Source organism: Nerophis ophidion, linkage group LG11, assembly GCF_033978795.1.
Source record: "Nerophis ophidion isolate RoL-2023_Sa linkage group LG11, RoL_Noph_v1.0, whole genome shotgun sequence".
In the NCBI taxonomy this organism is placed as follows: Eukaryota; Metazoa; Chordata; class Actinopteri; order Syngnathiformes; family Syngnathidae; genus Nerophis; species Nerophis ophidion.
In genome coordinates, this window is record NC_084621.1 from 8,132,815 (window position 1) to 8,148,519 (window position 15,705).

Genomic DNA, 15,705 nt, shown 5'->3' on the forward strand with positions numbered 1-15,705 from the left:
TTTTAGACCAGTTGATCTGCTGCTTCTTTTCTTTTTTCTCCTATGTCCCCCCCCTCCCTTATGGAGGGAGTCCGGTCCGATGACCATGGATGAAGTACTGGCTGTCCAGAGTCGAGACCCAGGATGAACCGCTCGCCTGTGTGTCGGTTGGGGACATCTCTACGCTGCTGATCCGCCTCCGCTTGAGATGGTTTCCTCTCGCTGCTGTCTTGGATCCGCTTGAACTGAACTCTCGCGGCTGTGTTGGAGCCACTATGGATTGAATTTTCACAGTATCATGTTAGACCCGCTCGACATCCATTGCTTTCGGTCCCCTAGAGGGGGGGGGGGGGTTTGCCCATATCTGAGGTCCTCTCCAAGGTTTCTCATAGTCAGCATTGTCACTGGCGTCCCACTGTATGTGAATTCTCCCTGCCCACTGGATGTGAATTTTCCTTGCCCTTTTGTGGGTTCTTCCGAGGATGTTGTAGTCGTAATGGTTTGTGCAGTCCTTTGAGACATTTGTGATTTGGGGCTATATAAATAAACATTGATTGATTGATTGATTGATTGATTGATTACCACGCATAATAGAAATCCGACCAAATGACTCAAAATAAGCCACAAACCAGGAAAAGTGCAGCAATGTAAATAAAGCGTGCGTGCGTGCGTGCCGGTAAGTGGACATGGCCGACAGCGAGGTCTGGGCCGTGCAAACAAAAACCCTTTACTCAAACACTGTCTGCCCGTCCTCAGTTTGTCCATTTGCATAATGTTTTTCCGCCTGAATGATTTAAAAACACAGATTATTCAATTTGTACCGCTGCCCTTTCCTGCAGCATTACAGTGTGTTTGGTGTCAAAGTCGCAGGGTCGCCTTTCATTTGGAACACCAGAGCTCATTTCCTTAGCCCTCCAGCAGCTGTGTCCAGCACACAAGCCCAACTTATTACAGCAAATAAGTACACTTTTTTTTTTTCCTCCATGCAGCCTTGTCGGGGACTCACGGCCCTGCGGTTCTTTTAAACCAGAAAGTGTTGCGTCATCAGAGGTGGGTAGAGTAGCTAGAAATTGTACTCAAGTAAGAGTACTGTTACTTTAGAGATGTATTACTCAAGTAAAAGTAGGGAGTAGTCACCCACATATTTACTTGAGTAAAAGTAAAAAGTATGTTGTGAAAAAACTACTTAAGTACTGAGTAACTGATGAGTAACCTGTTTGTTTAATGATTACGGCAACAAATAATGCACAAAAACATAAAAATAGCAATGAGCAAATTCAGAGCCAGGAATATCTCTTAAGCAACTAAAACAATAATATATATTAAATAATAGTACATTAAAATGAGGCACATTGAGCCACAATAACTTAACAGTACCATAGGCTCAGTAGGCATTGATTGATTGATTGATTGATTGATTCAAACTTGTATTAGTAGATTGCACAGTACAGTACATATTCCGTACAATTGACCACTAAATGGTAACACCCCAATAAGTTTTTCAACGTTAATCAATTACTTAATAAATGACCAAGTCGAGGTGATCTACCTCATATATACATACACACACATATATATATATATATATACATATATACATGCATACAGTATATCATTTATATTTATTTATTTTGCCATTTTTGTTGACATGTTAAAGGTGTTTTAATGAATATACATGCATGTTTAACACATAGATTCCTATCTTTCATGAAGACAAGAATATAAGTTGGCGTATTACCTGATTCTGATGACTTGCATTGATTGGAATCAGACGTCCACGTTTTCAAATGGAGGAGAAAAAAAGGTTCCTCCTTTCTGTCTAATACCACATGAAAGTCGTTGGTTTTTGGCATCTTATTTGTCCAGCTTCCATATTCGTTTTTATACACTTTACAAGAAAAATATTGGCGGCAAACTCTGTATCTTACTAGCTAGTTTGCTCTGGCTTTGGGAGACTCTTATTTTGTTAGCGCAGGCGCCATGGAGCGGCGCTTTTATTGTGAAGACAGGAACTGTGCGATCAGTCTTTAGGCTTTTGACGGGAAGTACGGTTGAAATAAAAAGTGTCTTTTTTCCTTTACACTTTTGATTAATTGATTGAAACTTTTATTAGTAGATTGCACAGTACAGTACATATTCTGTACAATTGACCACTAAATGGTAACACCCCAATAAGTTGTTCAACGTTTATTAATTACTTAATAAATGACCAAGTCGAGGTGATCTACCTCATATATACATACACACACATATCACATATATATATATATATATACATACATATACATACATACATTTATATATACAGTACATAATTCATATTTATTTATTTTGCCATTTTTGTTGACATGTTAAAGGTGTTTTAATGAATATACATGCATGTTTAACATATAGATTCCTATCTTTAATGAAGACAAGAATATAAGTTGGTGTATTACCTGATTCTGATGACTTGCATTGATTGGAATCAGACGTCCACGTTTTCAAATGCAGGCAAAAAAAAGTTCCTCCTTTCTGTCTAATACCACATGAAAGTCGTTGGTTTTTGGCATCTTATTTGTCCAGCTTCCATATTCGTTTTTATACACTTTACAAGAAATACATTGGCGGCAAACTCCGTATCTTGCTAGCTAGTTTGCGCTGGCTTTCGGAGACTCTTATTTTGTTAGCGCAGGCACCATGGAGCGGCGCTTTTATTGTGAAGACAGGAACTTTTGACGGGAAGTACGGTTGAAATAAAAAGTGTCTTTTTTCCTTTACACTTTTGATTGATTGATTGATACTTTTATTAGTAGATTGCACAGTACAGTACATATTCCGCACAATTGAGCACTAAATGGTAACACCCCAATAAGTTTTTCAACTTGTTTAAGTGGGGTCATGTGACCGCCTGGCTATGTTTGATTGGTCCAACGTCACCAGTGACTGCATGTGATTGGTGAAATGCAGGCATGTGTAGATCCTACTTTGAAGCTCCGTCATTAACCAAAACAAACATTAATAGATCGATAAAAAAAAGTAACGAGCTGAATGTAGATAAATGGAGCGGAGTAAAAGTAGCGTTTCTTCTCTGTAAATATACTCAAGTAAAAGTATGTTGCATAAAAACTACTCTTAGAAGTACAATTTATCCCAAAAGTTACTCAAGTAAATGTAACGGAGTAAATGTAGCGCGTTACTACCCACCTCTGGTCACGGCCCTGCGGTTCTTTTAAACCAGAAAGTGTTGCGCAATGATGCCCCGCAGTCTTTTGTGGTCTGACCTGGATCGATAATGGCTGAAAATAATCACTGACGCTGTCATTATAGATCAATCCTTTTTTGAATTTTCACAAGTACTTTCCAGCTCTTTCTTAACGCGGTACAGAACGTCTCTCTTCAGAAATGAAGAAATGCATGCATTAATATCCGAGATGCCGCTAAGAACTTCTAATGCTTTACAGCTTTTTTTCATCTGGGCTGTTTGACATTTATGTTGGATGGCGCTTCCTTTTATTGACTTTTTAATGTGTTTAGTTTGTAAGAACAAGGGGATAAAAAAGAGCTTTTTTTTAAAACCAGAAACTCAAAAATTAAAGCAGAAGTTAGTTAAAGTACCAATGATAGTCACACACACACCAGGTGTGTTGAAATTTGTCCTCTGCATTTGACTCATCCTCTTGATCACCACCTGGGAGGTGAGAGGAGCAGTGAGCAGCAGCGGTGGCCGCGCCCGGGAATCATATTTGGTGATTTAACCCCCAATTCCAACCCTTGATGCTGGGTGCCAAGCAGGGAGGTAATGGGTCCCATTTTTCATAGTCTTTGGACTCACAACCTACCGATCTCAGGGCGGAGACTCTAACCGCCTATATCAGTGTTTTTCAACCACTGGGCCAGATATAGTCTGTCATTTCACCTATTTCGGTTCAAAATATTTTTTCCAAACTAGGGATGCACCGATTAATCGGTAACCGAATATATTCGGCCGAATATGGCAAAAAAAGCCACATTCGGCCTTCGGTGGAATGAGTTAAAAACAAGGCCGAATAGTGGCGTGTGACGCAATTTTTTGATGCGGTGACGCAATCAACCAACGTGCAGTGACGTTGGGATATGTTGTGTACCTGTATAAGTGTATGAGGTTACAAGCACACACTTATTGAGATTTAGTGGGGCCTCTGTTTACATTATTAGCCTGTTGTGTAGGCTACCTGTATAAGTGTATGAGGTTACAAGCACACACTTAATTGAGATTTACTTAAGCCTTCTGTTTACATTATTAGCCTGTTGTGTAGGCTACCTGTATAAGTGTATGAGGTTACAAGCACACACTTAATTGAGATTTACTTGAGCCTTCTGTTTACATTATTAGCATATCTACTGTGGCTAAGCAGACTTTTGCCAAAAGGACAATAATTCATTTGTTGTGGGTTTATCCACTTTAATGCACTTTATTTTTTGGGGAATGCATGTTTTGTTTGAAGGCCTAATATAAATGAAAAACTTTGTGCTTTTTTTGAAAAGCAAAGGCTACTGGAATATTAAAAAATGTTAATAGTCGATAAAAAATAACTTTATTTGAAAAACATGTCTAAAAATGTATTCTAGGCTATTTATGTAATATAAAAAGGTTGTGAAAAACTGCATTTATTATTCGGTATTTGGTATTCGGCCTTTGGCCAAGCGCTCAAATTTTATTCGGTTTCGGCTTCGGCCACAAATTTTCAATTCGGTGCATCCCTATTGCAAACCAGTAATCATGTGTTGTTGTTGTGTTGTTGCTGTGTAGAGCTCGGCAGAGTAACCGTGTAATACTCTTCCATATCAGTAGGTGGCAGCAGGTAGCTAATTTCTATGCAGGTGTCGGAAACAGCGGGAGGCAGGGTGCAGGTAAAAAGGTGTCTAATGCTTAAACCAAAAATAAACAAAAGGTGAGTGCCCCTAAGAAAAGGCATTGAAGCTTAGGGAAGGCTATACAGAACAAAACTAGAACTGAGCAGACTGCAAAGTAAACAGAAACAGAATGCTGGACGACAGCAAAGACTTACTGTGGAGCAAAGACGAACATGACATGACATTCGGCAATGTCCCCGCAAAGATGGGTAAAAACAACGGAAATATTCCCGATTGCTAAAACAAAGTAGATGTGGGAAAATATCGTTCAAAGGAAGACATGAAACTGCTACAGGAAAATATTTTTAAAAAATACAAAAAAGCAACCAAAATAGACCAGAATTAAAACACTACACACAGGAAAACAGCAAAAAAAAGTCCAAATACGTCACGGCGTGATGTAACAGTACACCTGCTTTGAGACAAGAGCTATGCTTGCTTAGGCTTTAAAGTCATATCCAACAATTGCGACAACAACTTTTTAGTGTCAACTGAGTTTCTTTTTTTAATAATTTCTGCTGGTGGATTTTTTCAACGCGAAAAATGTGCCTTGGCTCAAAAAAGTTTGAAAAACACTACTCTATATGAGACACAAAAACGTTGTCGCTGATAGTTTGGATAATGTAAATCATCGCCAACTTGCACAATAGAAATAGACCAAACAGCTTAAAATAATACACAAAGTCAAAGCCCTCATGTTCACATACGAACACAACAATGTAGATAAAAATATGGATAATGCAAGGTTAATTTTGCAACCATTTACCTGACAGTCATTTATTTAACCTGGCATGTGACACTTGTCACCCTGATAGCTTGCTCACGTTAGCATGCTAACATTAAAGTGCTAACTTTTTTTTTTAAAAACGTATTACTGTAATTCCCCAGCCATACACCTGAAAACAGGGGTGTCAAAACGTACGGCCCGAGGTTTGCTGAGAATAAAAATGAACCTGAAATTTTTAAATTGAAAGAAACTACAGTTCTAAATGTGTCCACTGGATGTCGCAATAGCAATTATTTGTATCTTTATAGATGATGCTACATATGTACAAAATAAACCACATGCTAGTGCACCAGTCGAGGAAAATGATCAAACTCCATTAATAACATCCTGTAATTGGATTTTGATATGATTTTTTTATCTTGATAGATTGAAAATTAACAGTAGGGAGTTGACTGATGAACATTATTACATAATTTATTCAGAAAATATAAATAACTGTTTTTATTTATTTATTTTTTTTTAATTTTATTCATTTTAGCAGCTGTATCGTAGCCAGATAAAAATGCATTGTTTGGCTTTCACAGAAGAATGTTTGAATGTAGACACATAGAATCATCAGAATGTTGTGATTATATGCATCAAGTGTTCATTCAAGGCTAAGGCAAAATATATATATCGTGACATGGTCTAAAAATATCGAGATAATAATAAAAGGCCGTATCGCCCAGCCCTATTTACAGTTGAACTACTGCATGTAAAAAATAAATGTCACCAACCAGAAACATTATTGTTTCTCAAGTTGTTGCTTTGGAAAATGCAAAATATGCCATCTTGTCCCTTCATTCTACTTCCTCATCTATTTTTCTTTTTGTCTCTTTTGCAAACAGTTGCACCGACCGTGAGGATCGTCCCCCCTACTGGCATTTTGCGAGAGGGCGACTCGCTGAGCCTGACCTGCTCCGTTACTGCCAACCCTCTGTAAGTGTGTGTGTGTGTGTGTGTGTGTGTGTGTGTGTGTGTGTGTGTGTGTGTGTGTGTGTGTGTGTGTGTGTGTGTGTGTGTGTGTGTGTGTGTGTGTGTGTGTGTGTCAGGCTGGAAAATGCTGGATTTATCACTGAAAATGTATGAGCTGATCTTTCAAGTTCACGTAGGCACGTTGTGGAATGTCACAGTCCATACAGCATGAGTGAGTATTCAAGAGTAAACTGTCCTTTGCGATACAAGTATGCAATATCACCATTCCAACAGGAGTGACTATCCATTTAAAGGGGAACATTATCACAATTTCAAAAGGGTTAAAAACAATAAAAATCAGTTACCAGTGGCTTGTATTTATTTTTCAAAATTTTACCGGTCTCCAAATATCCCTAAAAAAACCTTTAAAGTGATTGATTTTCGCTATATGCGATGCCACCATCCATTTCCCTGTGACGTCACACAGTGCTGCCAATGTAAACAAACAATGGGAATACCACAGCAAGATATAGCGACATTAGCTGGGATTCAAACTCGGATTTCAGCGACTTAAGCGATTCAACAGATTACGCATGTATTGAAACAGATGGTTGGAGTATGAAAATATTGAAGAAGAAACTGAAACTATTGAGCGAATAGCTATCGACGCTATTCATAGCCATAGCATGGCCGAATAGCTGCGTTAGCATCGCCGGTAAAATGTGCGGACCAAACAATCAGGACTTTGGCATCTTTTGACACTGGAGCAACTTAAATCCGTCGATTGGTAAGTGTTTGTTTCGCATTAAATGTGGGTGGAAGGAAACGTAATATTGTTGCAAATGCATCTGCAGGTTATCCATACATCTCTGTGCCATGTCTGCTTTAGCACTGCCGGTAAATAGCATGTTAGCATCGAGTTTGTTACCATAGCAACTTATTACTTTCACCTGCCGCTTGTGCTCCCAACGCACACCTGGTTGTCATCACTGACATTATTATTTAAGCCTGCTCTTGCTGTTCTTTTCGGTCTGGCTTCTTTGTTTTTGCATCACGCGACTGCCACGTAAGTTTGTCTTGTCTCCTAGCCCCTGCTAGTTGTCACAGTCTGTGCTAAGTGTTAGCCTTAGCTTCCGGTGTGCTCGGCACCTCATCCAGTCGGTTTGTTTTCTGTTTTTGTACCAGTGTTGTTATTTTTACCATTAAATCAAGTCCTTACCTGCAATGTCCTGTCCAGATTGTCCTTTGCATCCCTGGGAGAACAAAATTCCGCATCACCATGCAACCCAAAATGATCTGCCAATAGAACAAGAAAATGTGGCTTGTCATAACTTTTCAAAACAAGTCCAATTAGCTAACCTCAATGAACCCCAAAAATATCTTAAAATACCGTATTTCCTTGAATAGGGGCGCTAAATAATTAAAAACATATTTTCACTCCTGCGCTTATTCAAGGCATGCGGTAAAAGTAAGCAGGCGCTAATCATTTTAAAAGCTCTTCTCACCCCTGTGCTTACCAATGGCATGCAGTACAAAAAAATAATAAAAAAAATAAAAATAAAACTAATAAAAAATTCTTCTGCGGCCCGGTGGTTGGGGACCACTGCTCTACAACATGTCATCGCGCCCGCCTTTACACCATGCTATCTGCCCCCAACCCCGCCCACCTCAACCGACGCATGGGAGGAGGGGGAGGGGGGAGGTGGGGGTTGGTGCTAGCGGGGTGTATAATATAGCCTGAAAGAGGCATGGATGCATGGCATTCTGGGTAATTGTTATGTTGCGTTTATAGTGTGTTACTGTGAGGATGTTCTCCAGAAATGTGTTTGTCATTCTTGTTTGGTGTGGATTCACAGTGTGGCGCATATTAGTAAGAGTGTTAAAGTTATTTATATCACAACCTTCAGTGTAACCTGTATCACCCAGTATGCCTTGCAGTTGTGTACGTGTGTCTGCGGAAGCCACATACAACGTGTTACTGAACTGGCAAGCTGTCTGTATTTGTTGTAGAAGGCGTCAAAGGCAATGGCTTCATTGCACGCCCCTATTACTGTTATATTGGTGACTACCAGCTGATAGATGCCAGAGTGGTTGCGGCTCCCATTGTCTTCTTTAATTTGTGAAATGGGTCAAGATAGTTCTTTGAGTGATAAAGGTTGCCGACCCATGATATAGGGCAGGGGTAGGGAAGCTATGGCTCTAGAGCCAGATGTGGCTCTTTTGAAGACCGCATCTGGCTCTCGGATAAATCCGAGCTGACATTGCTTAACAGGATAAGTAATGAATAATTCCACTTTTAATCACAGTGTTAAACATAACGTTCAAAATATAAAACATTCTCATGCATTTTTATGTTCAAGAAGTTGCGTTAATGGTAAGAAGTAATTTATTTATTATTGGTTAGTGTTGGGCTTGCCCTCCTGGGGGTTCTTCAGACCACCAAGCACCAACATGAGAGCCTGTTTTAGGGTTAAAATATATATATATTTTTTTCAATTAGTCCCTCAGTTGCTTTCCTGCAATTGTCTTTTTCTCTTTCGTCCTCACTCACGCTCTGGCTTCAGCCCCAGCCCCGTCTCTGCTCCTGGCTGCTGCTTATAACAGAGCGACAGGTGATTAGATAAAAAGGCCCACGTGGGCCAACTACGCACCTATCGCTGATTTCGAGGCCGGTCCTGGCAACATCCCGCTTTGCTGCAGGCCCGCAGGCCACGCCCCCTCCACAGTTAACTTCAAAATAATTATGTTAATATAAAGAATAAGAGACCTATTATACTCTGGAAATGTTCGTCTTACTTGAAAATGCACGCGTTCAGTTGTGTTCAGTGTTAAAAAAAATATTATATGGCTCTTATGGAAATATATTTTAAAATATTTGGCTTCTTGGCTCTCTCAGACAAAAAGGTTGCCGACCCCTGGTATAGGGCAAGGGTTCTACTTATGGTACATGAAGTTTAGACAAATGAGGTTATTGTTATGGTACATGAAGTTATACTTATGATACATGGGGTTATGGTCATGGTTCATGAGGCAACAGTTATTATATTACATGAAACAATGGTTAAGGTTATATTAGACAAGGTAGTTTTGGGTTTTGTACAGAAAAACAGTCCGAGAAAAGTGGGGTGTGTATATTAAGTCGCATAGAAAATGCTAGTGTATTATCTCCAGAGATTATTCACAGCGATCCAGACAAGAATATGTTCATTTAAAATAAACACAAAATGTGAGAAGAAGAGAGGGTCTTAATAGCTGCTGAACTTTAGCTCCGGTCATTATCCTCACATTTAATTGCGGCAACATTCATGAATAGTTAGATACCTTTATATTTCTCGTACTGTAATCTCCCACTAATTACCTTCTTTGTATGAACCTCATGTCGGCGAATATTAAGTTATAATGAACATAATTAAATCATCCCATGCAGCTCCAAACGTACCATACGTCTCAATTATCACACGTTAGCGTCCGGCTATTATTTAGCCTGTGCGTGTGCTGCGGGATCGAAGTTACTTGTCAGAAAGACAACAGAGAAATGGAAAAAATGTGTAAAACAACCTTTGATGCTGACCTTGTTAGTTCTTGGAACGGTGGTTCTCGAACCTTTTTCACCGAGTAACACCTCAGAAAAAACTGGGCTCAGCATACAACCATAATGACGGACTAAAACGCAGTAGCATTCTAGGACTAAGTATTGATTAAAAACAAGGTAGTGTAAAGTATATTTAATTTTTTGGGCCACTGTAAGAATACACACAGTTTGAACAGTCACACTGTGTTTCAATATTTACATCAATCAATCAATCAATGTTTATTCATATAGCCCAAAATCAGAGATTAGTGGTGGACAGGTGAGCGTACTGACCTCTAACCAGAAGCAGGTGAACCCATGGAAACCAAAACAAACCCAGAGGTGCACAAAATAGGAACTAAGGGAGTCCAAAACTAACAGAACATTTGATCCGGCCACAGATCATGACAACTAGTACCGCTATATCGTACAACACTAGCATGAATGATGAATACTCGACCACATATTCAGTGGCATAGTGGTTAGAGTGTCCGCCCTGAGATCGGTAGGTTCTTTGTTCAAACCCCGACCTAGTCTCTGATTAGTGTTCGACAGCAGGTGATCACTGTTGACCACTAATAAGAGATTAGTGGTCGACAGGTGATCGTTTCAACTACTAACCAAAGACAGATGAACCCATGGAAACCAAAACAAACCCAGAGGTGGACAAAACAGGAACTAAGGGTGTCCAAAACTAACAGAACATATGATGCGGCCACGGATCATGACAAACGGTACCGGTATATCGTGCAACACTAGCGCGAATGATGAATACTGGGCCACATACTCAGTGGCCTAGTGGTTAGTGTCCGTCCTGAGATCAGTAGTTCGTGAGTTCAAACCCCGGCTGAGTCTCTGATTAGTGGTTGACAGCCGACCACTAACCAGATGCAGGTGAACCCAATTAATACCCATGGAAACTAAAACAAAGCCAGAGGTGCACAAAACAAGAACTAAGGGAGTCCAAAACTAACAGGACATAACTAAACAAAACATGATCCGGCCACGGATCATGACAACTAGTACCGGTTTATCGTAGAACACTAGCGTGAATGATAAATTCTAGGCCAACTACTCATTGGCCTAGTAGTTAGTGTCCTCCCTGAGATTGGTAGGTTCTTTGTTCAAACCCCGACCTAGTCTCTGATTAGTGGTCGACAGCAGGTGATCACTGTTGACCACTAATAAGAGATTAGTGGTCGACAGGTGATCATTTCAACCACTAACCAGAGACAGATGAACCCAATTAATCCCCACGCAAACCAAAACAAACCCAGAGGTGCACAAAACAGGAACTAAGGGAGTGAAAAACTAACAGAACATATGATGCGGCCACGGATCATGACAAACGGTACCGGTATATCGTACAACACTAGCATGAATGATGAATTCTAGGCCAACTACTCAGTGGCCTAGTAGTTAGTGTCCTCCCTTAAATTGGTAGGTTCTTTGCTCAAACCCCAACCGAGTCTCTGATCAGTGGTCGACAGCAGGTGATCACTGTCGACCACTAATCAGAGATTAGTGGTCGACAGGTGAGCGTACCGACCACTAACCAGAGGCAATTGAACCCAATCAAAACCCCATGGAAACTAAAACGAACCCAGAGGTGCACAAAACAGGAACTAAGGGAGTCCAAAACTAACAGAACATTTAATCCGGCCACAGATCATGACAACTAGTACCGTTTAATCGTACAACACTAGCGTGAATGATGAGTTCTAGGCCAACTACTCAGTGGCATAGTGGTTAGAGTGTCCGCCCTGAGATCGGTAGGTTCTTTGTTCAAACCCCGACCTAGTCTCTGATTAGTGGTCGACAGCAGGTGATCACTGTCGACCACTAATAAAAGATTAGTGGTCGACAGGTGATCGTTTCAACTACTAACCAGAGACAGATGAACTCATGGAAACCAAAACAAACCCAGAGGTGCACAAAACAGGAACTAAGGGTGTCCAAAACTAACAGAACATATGATGCGGCCACGGATCATGACAAACGGTACCGGTATATCGTGCAACACTAGCGCGAATGATGAATACTGGGCCACATACTCAGTGGCCTAGTGGTTAGAGTGTCCGCCCTGAGATAGGTTGTTCGTGAGTTCAAACCCCGGCCGAGTCTCTGATTAGTGGTTGACAGCAGGTGAGCGTGCCGACCACTAACCAGAGGCAGGTGAACCCAATTGATACCCATGGAAACTAAAACAAACCCAGAGGTGCACAAAACAAGAACTAAGGGAGTCCAAAACTTACAGGACATAACTAAACAAAACATGATCCGGCCACGGATCATGACAACTAGTACCGGTTTATCGTAGAACACTAGCGTGAATGATAAATTCTAGGCCAACTACTCATTGGCCTAGTAGTTAGTGTCCTCCCTGAGATTGGTAGGTTCTTTGTTCAAACCCCGACCTAGTCTCTGATTAGTGGTCGACAGCAGGTGATCACTGTTGACCACTAATAAGAGATTAGTGGTCGACAGGTGATCATTTCAACCACTAACCAGAGACAGATGAACCCAATTAATCCCCATGCAAACCAAAACAAACCCAGAGGTGCACAAAACAGGAACTAAGGGAGTGAAAAACTAACAGAACATATGATGCGGCCACGGATCATGACAAACGGTACCGGTATATCGTACAACACTAGCATGAATGATGAATTCTAGGCCAACTACTCAGTGGCCTAGTAGTTAGTGTCCTCCCTTAAATTGGTAGGTTCTTTGCTCAAACCCCAACCGAGTCTCTGATCAGTGGTCGACAGCAGGTGATCACTGTCGACCACTAATCAGAGATTAGTGGTCGACAGGTGAGCGTACCGACCACTAACCAGAGGCAATTGAACCCAATCAAAACCCCATGGAAACTAAAACGAACCCAGAGGTGCACAAAACAGGAACTAAGGGAGTCCAAAACTAACAGAACATTTAATCCGGCCACAGATCATGACAACTAGTACCGTTTAATCGTACAACACTAGCGTGAATGATGAGTTCTAGGCCAACTACTCAGTGGCATAGTGGTTAGAGTGTCCGCCCTGAGATCGGTAGGTTCTTTGTTCAAACCCCGACCTAGTCTCTGATTAGTGGTCGACAGCAGGTGATCACTGTCGACCACTAATAAGAGATTAGTGGTCGACAGGTGATCGTTTCAACTACTAACCAGAGACCGATGAACCCATGGAAACCAAAACAAACCCAGAGGTGCACAAAACAGGAACTAAGGGTGTCCAAAACTAACAGAACATATGATGCGGCCACGGATCATGACAAACGGTACCGGTATATCGTGCTACACTAGCGCGAATGATGAATACTGGGCCACATACTCAGTGGCCTAGTGGTTAGTGTCTGTCCTGAGATCAGTAGTTCGTGAGTTCAAACCCCGGCTGAGTCTCTGATTAGTGGTTGACAGCCGACCACTAACCAGACGCAGGTGAACCCAATTAATACCCATGGAAACTAAAACAAAGCCAGAGGTGCACAAAACAAGAACTAAGGGAGTCCAAAACTAACAGGACATAACTAAACAAAACATGATCCGGCCACGGATCATGACAACTAGTACCGGTTTATCATACAACACTAGCGTGAATGATGAGTTCTAGGCCAACTACTCAGTGGCATAGCAGTTAGAGTGTCCTCCCTGAGATCGGTAGGTTCTTTGTTCAAACCCCAAATGAGTCTCTGATTAGTGGTCGACAGCAGGTGATCACTGTTGACCACTAATAAGAGATTAGTGGTCGACAGGTGATCATTTCAACCACTAACCAGAGACAGATGAACCCAATTTTTCCCCATGCAAACCAAAACAAACCCAGAGGTGCACAAAACAGGAACTAAGGGAGTCCAAAACTAACAGAACATTTAATCCGGCCACAGATCATGACAACTAGTACCGTTTAATCGTACAACACTAGCGTGAATGATGAGTTCTAGGCCAACTACTCAGTGGCATAGTGGTTAGAGTGTCCGCCCTGAGATCGGTAGGTTCTTTGTTCAAACCCCGACCTAGTCTCTGATTAGTGGTCGACAGCAGGTGATCACTGTCGACCACTAATAAAAGATTAGTGGTCGACAGGTGATCGTTTCAACTACTAACCAGAGACAGATGAACTCATGGAAACCAAAACAAACCCAGAGGTGCACAAAACAGGAACTAAGGGTGTCCAAAACTAACAGAACATATGATGCGGCCACGGATCATGACAAACGGTACCGGTAAATCGTGCAACACTAGCGCGAATGATGAATACTGGGCCACGTACTCAGTGGCCTAGTGGTTAGAGTGTCCGCCCTGAGATCGGTTGTTCGTGAGTTCAAACCCCGGCCGAGTCTCTGATTAGTGGTTGACAGCAGGTGAGCGTGCCGACCACTAACCAGAGGCAGGTGAACCCAATTAATACCCATGGAAACTAAAACAAACCCAGAGGTGCACAAAACAAGAACTAAGGGAGTCCAAAACTAACAGGACATAACTAAACAAAACATGATCCGGCCACGGATCATGACAACTAGTACCGGTTTATCATACAACACTAGCGTGAATGATGAGTTCTAGGCCAACTACTCAGTGGCATAGTAGTTAGAGTGTCCTCCCTGAGATAGGTAGGTTCTTTGTTCAAACCCCAAATGAGTCTCTGATTAGTGGTCGACAGCAGGTGATCACTGTCGACCACTAATACGAGATTAGTGGTCGACAGGTGATCATTTCAACCACTAACCAGAGACATATGAACCCAATTAATCCCCATGCAAACCAAAACAAACCCAGAGGTGCACAAAACAGGAACTAAGGGAGTCCAAAACTAACAGAACATTTAATCCGGCCACAGATCATGACAACTAGTACCGTTTTATCGTACAACACTAGCGTGAATGTTGAGTTCTAGGCCAACTACTCAGTGGCATACTGGTTAGAGTGTCCTCCCTGAGATCGGTAGGTTCTTTGTTCAAACACCAACCGAGTCTCTGATTAGTGGTCGACAGCAGGTGATCACTGTCGACCACTAATCAGAGATTAGTGGTCGACAGGTGAGCGTATCGACCACTAACCAGAGGCAGTTGAACCCAATCAATCCCCAGGGAAACTAAAACGAACCCAGAGGTGCACAAAACAGGAACTAAAGGAGTCCAAAACTAACAGAACATTTAATCCGGCCACGGATCATGACAAATAGTACCGGTTTATCGTACAACACTAGCGTGAATGATGAGTTCTAGGCCAACTACTCAGTGGCATAGTGGTTAGAGTGTCCGCCCTGAGATCGGTAGGTTCTTTGTTCAAACCCCGACCGAGTCCCTGATTAGTGGTTGACAGCAGGTGAGCGTGCCGACCACTAACCAGAGGCAGGTGAACCCAATTAATACCCATGGAAACTAAAACAAACCCAGAGGTGCACAAAACAAGAACTAAGGGAGTCCAAAACTAACAGGACATAACTAAACAAAACATGATCCGGCCACGGATCATGACAACTAGTACCGGTTTATCGTAGAACACTAGCGTGAATGATAAATTCTAGGCCAACTACTCATTGGCCTAGTAGTTAGAGTGTCTTCCCTGAGATTGGTAGGTTCTTTGTTCAAACCC

The 15,705-nt window shown here is 41.6% G+C and overlaps 1 protein-coding gene across 5 annotated transcripts in view; it reads left to right on the plus strand.

The window, feature by feature from the left end:
* cadm4 (cell adhesion molecule 4) overlaps nt 1-15,705 on the plus strand; it is a 560,557-nt gene that overhangs the window by 472,710 nt on the left and 72,142 nt on the right. For all 5 annotated transcript variants that reach the window (XM_061915016.1, XM_061915017.1, XM_061915015.1 and 2 more), the window contains exon 5: nt 6,469-6,559. In XM_061915016.1, coding sequence (XP_061771000.1) covers nt 6,469-6,559 — 91 coding nt within the window. The remainder of the gene's footprint in view (nt 1-6,468; nt 6,560-15,705) is intronic.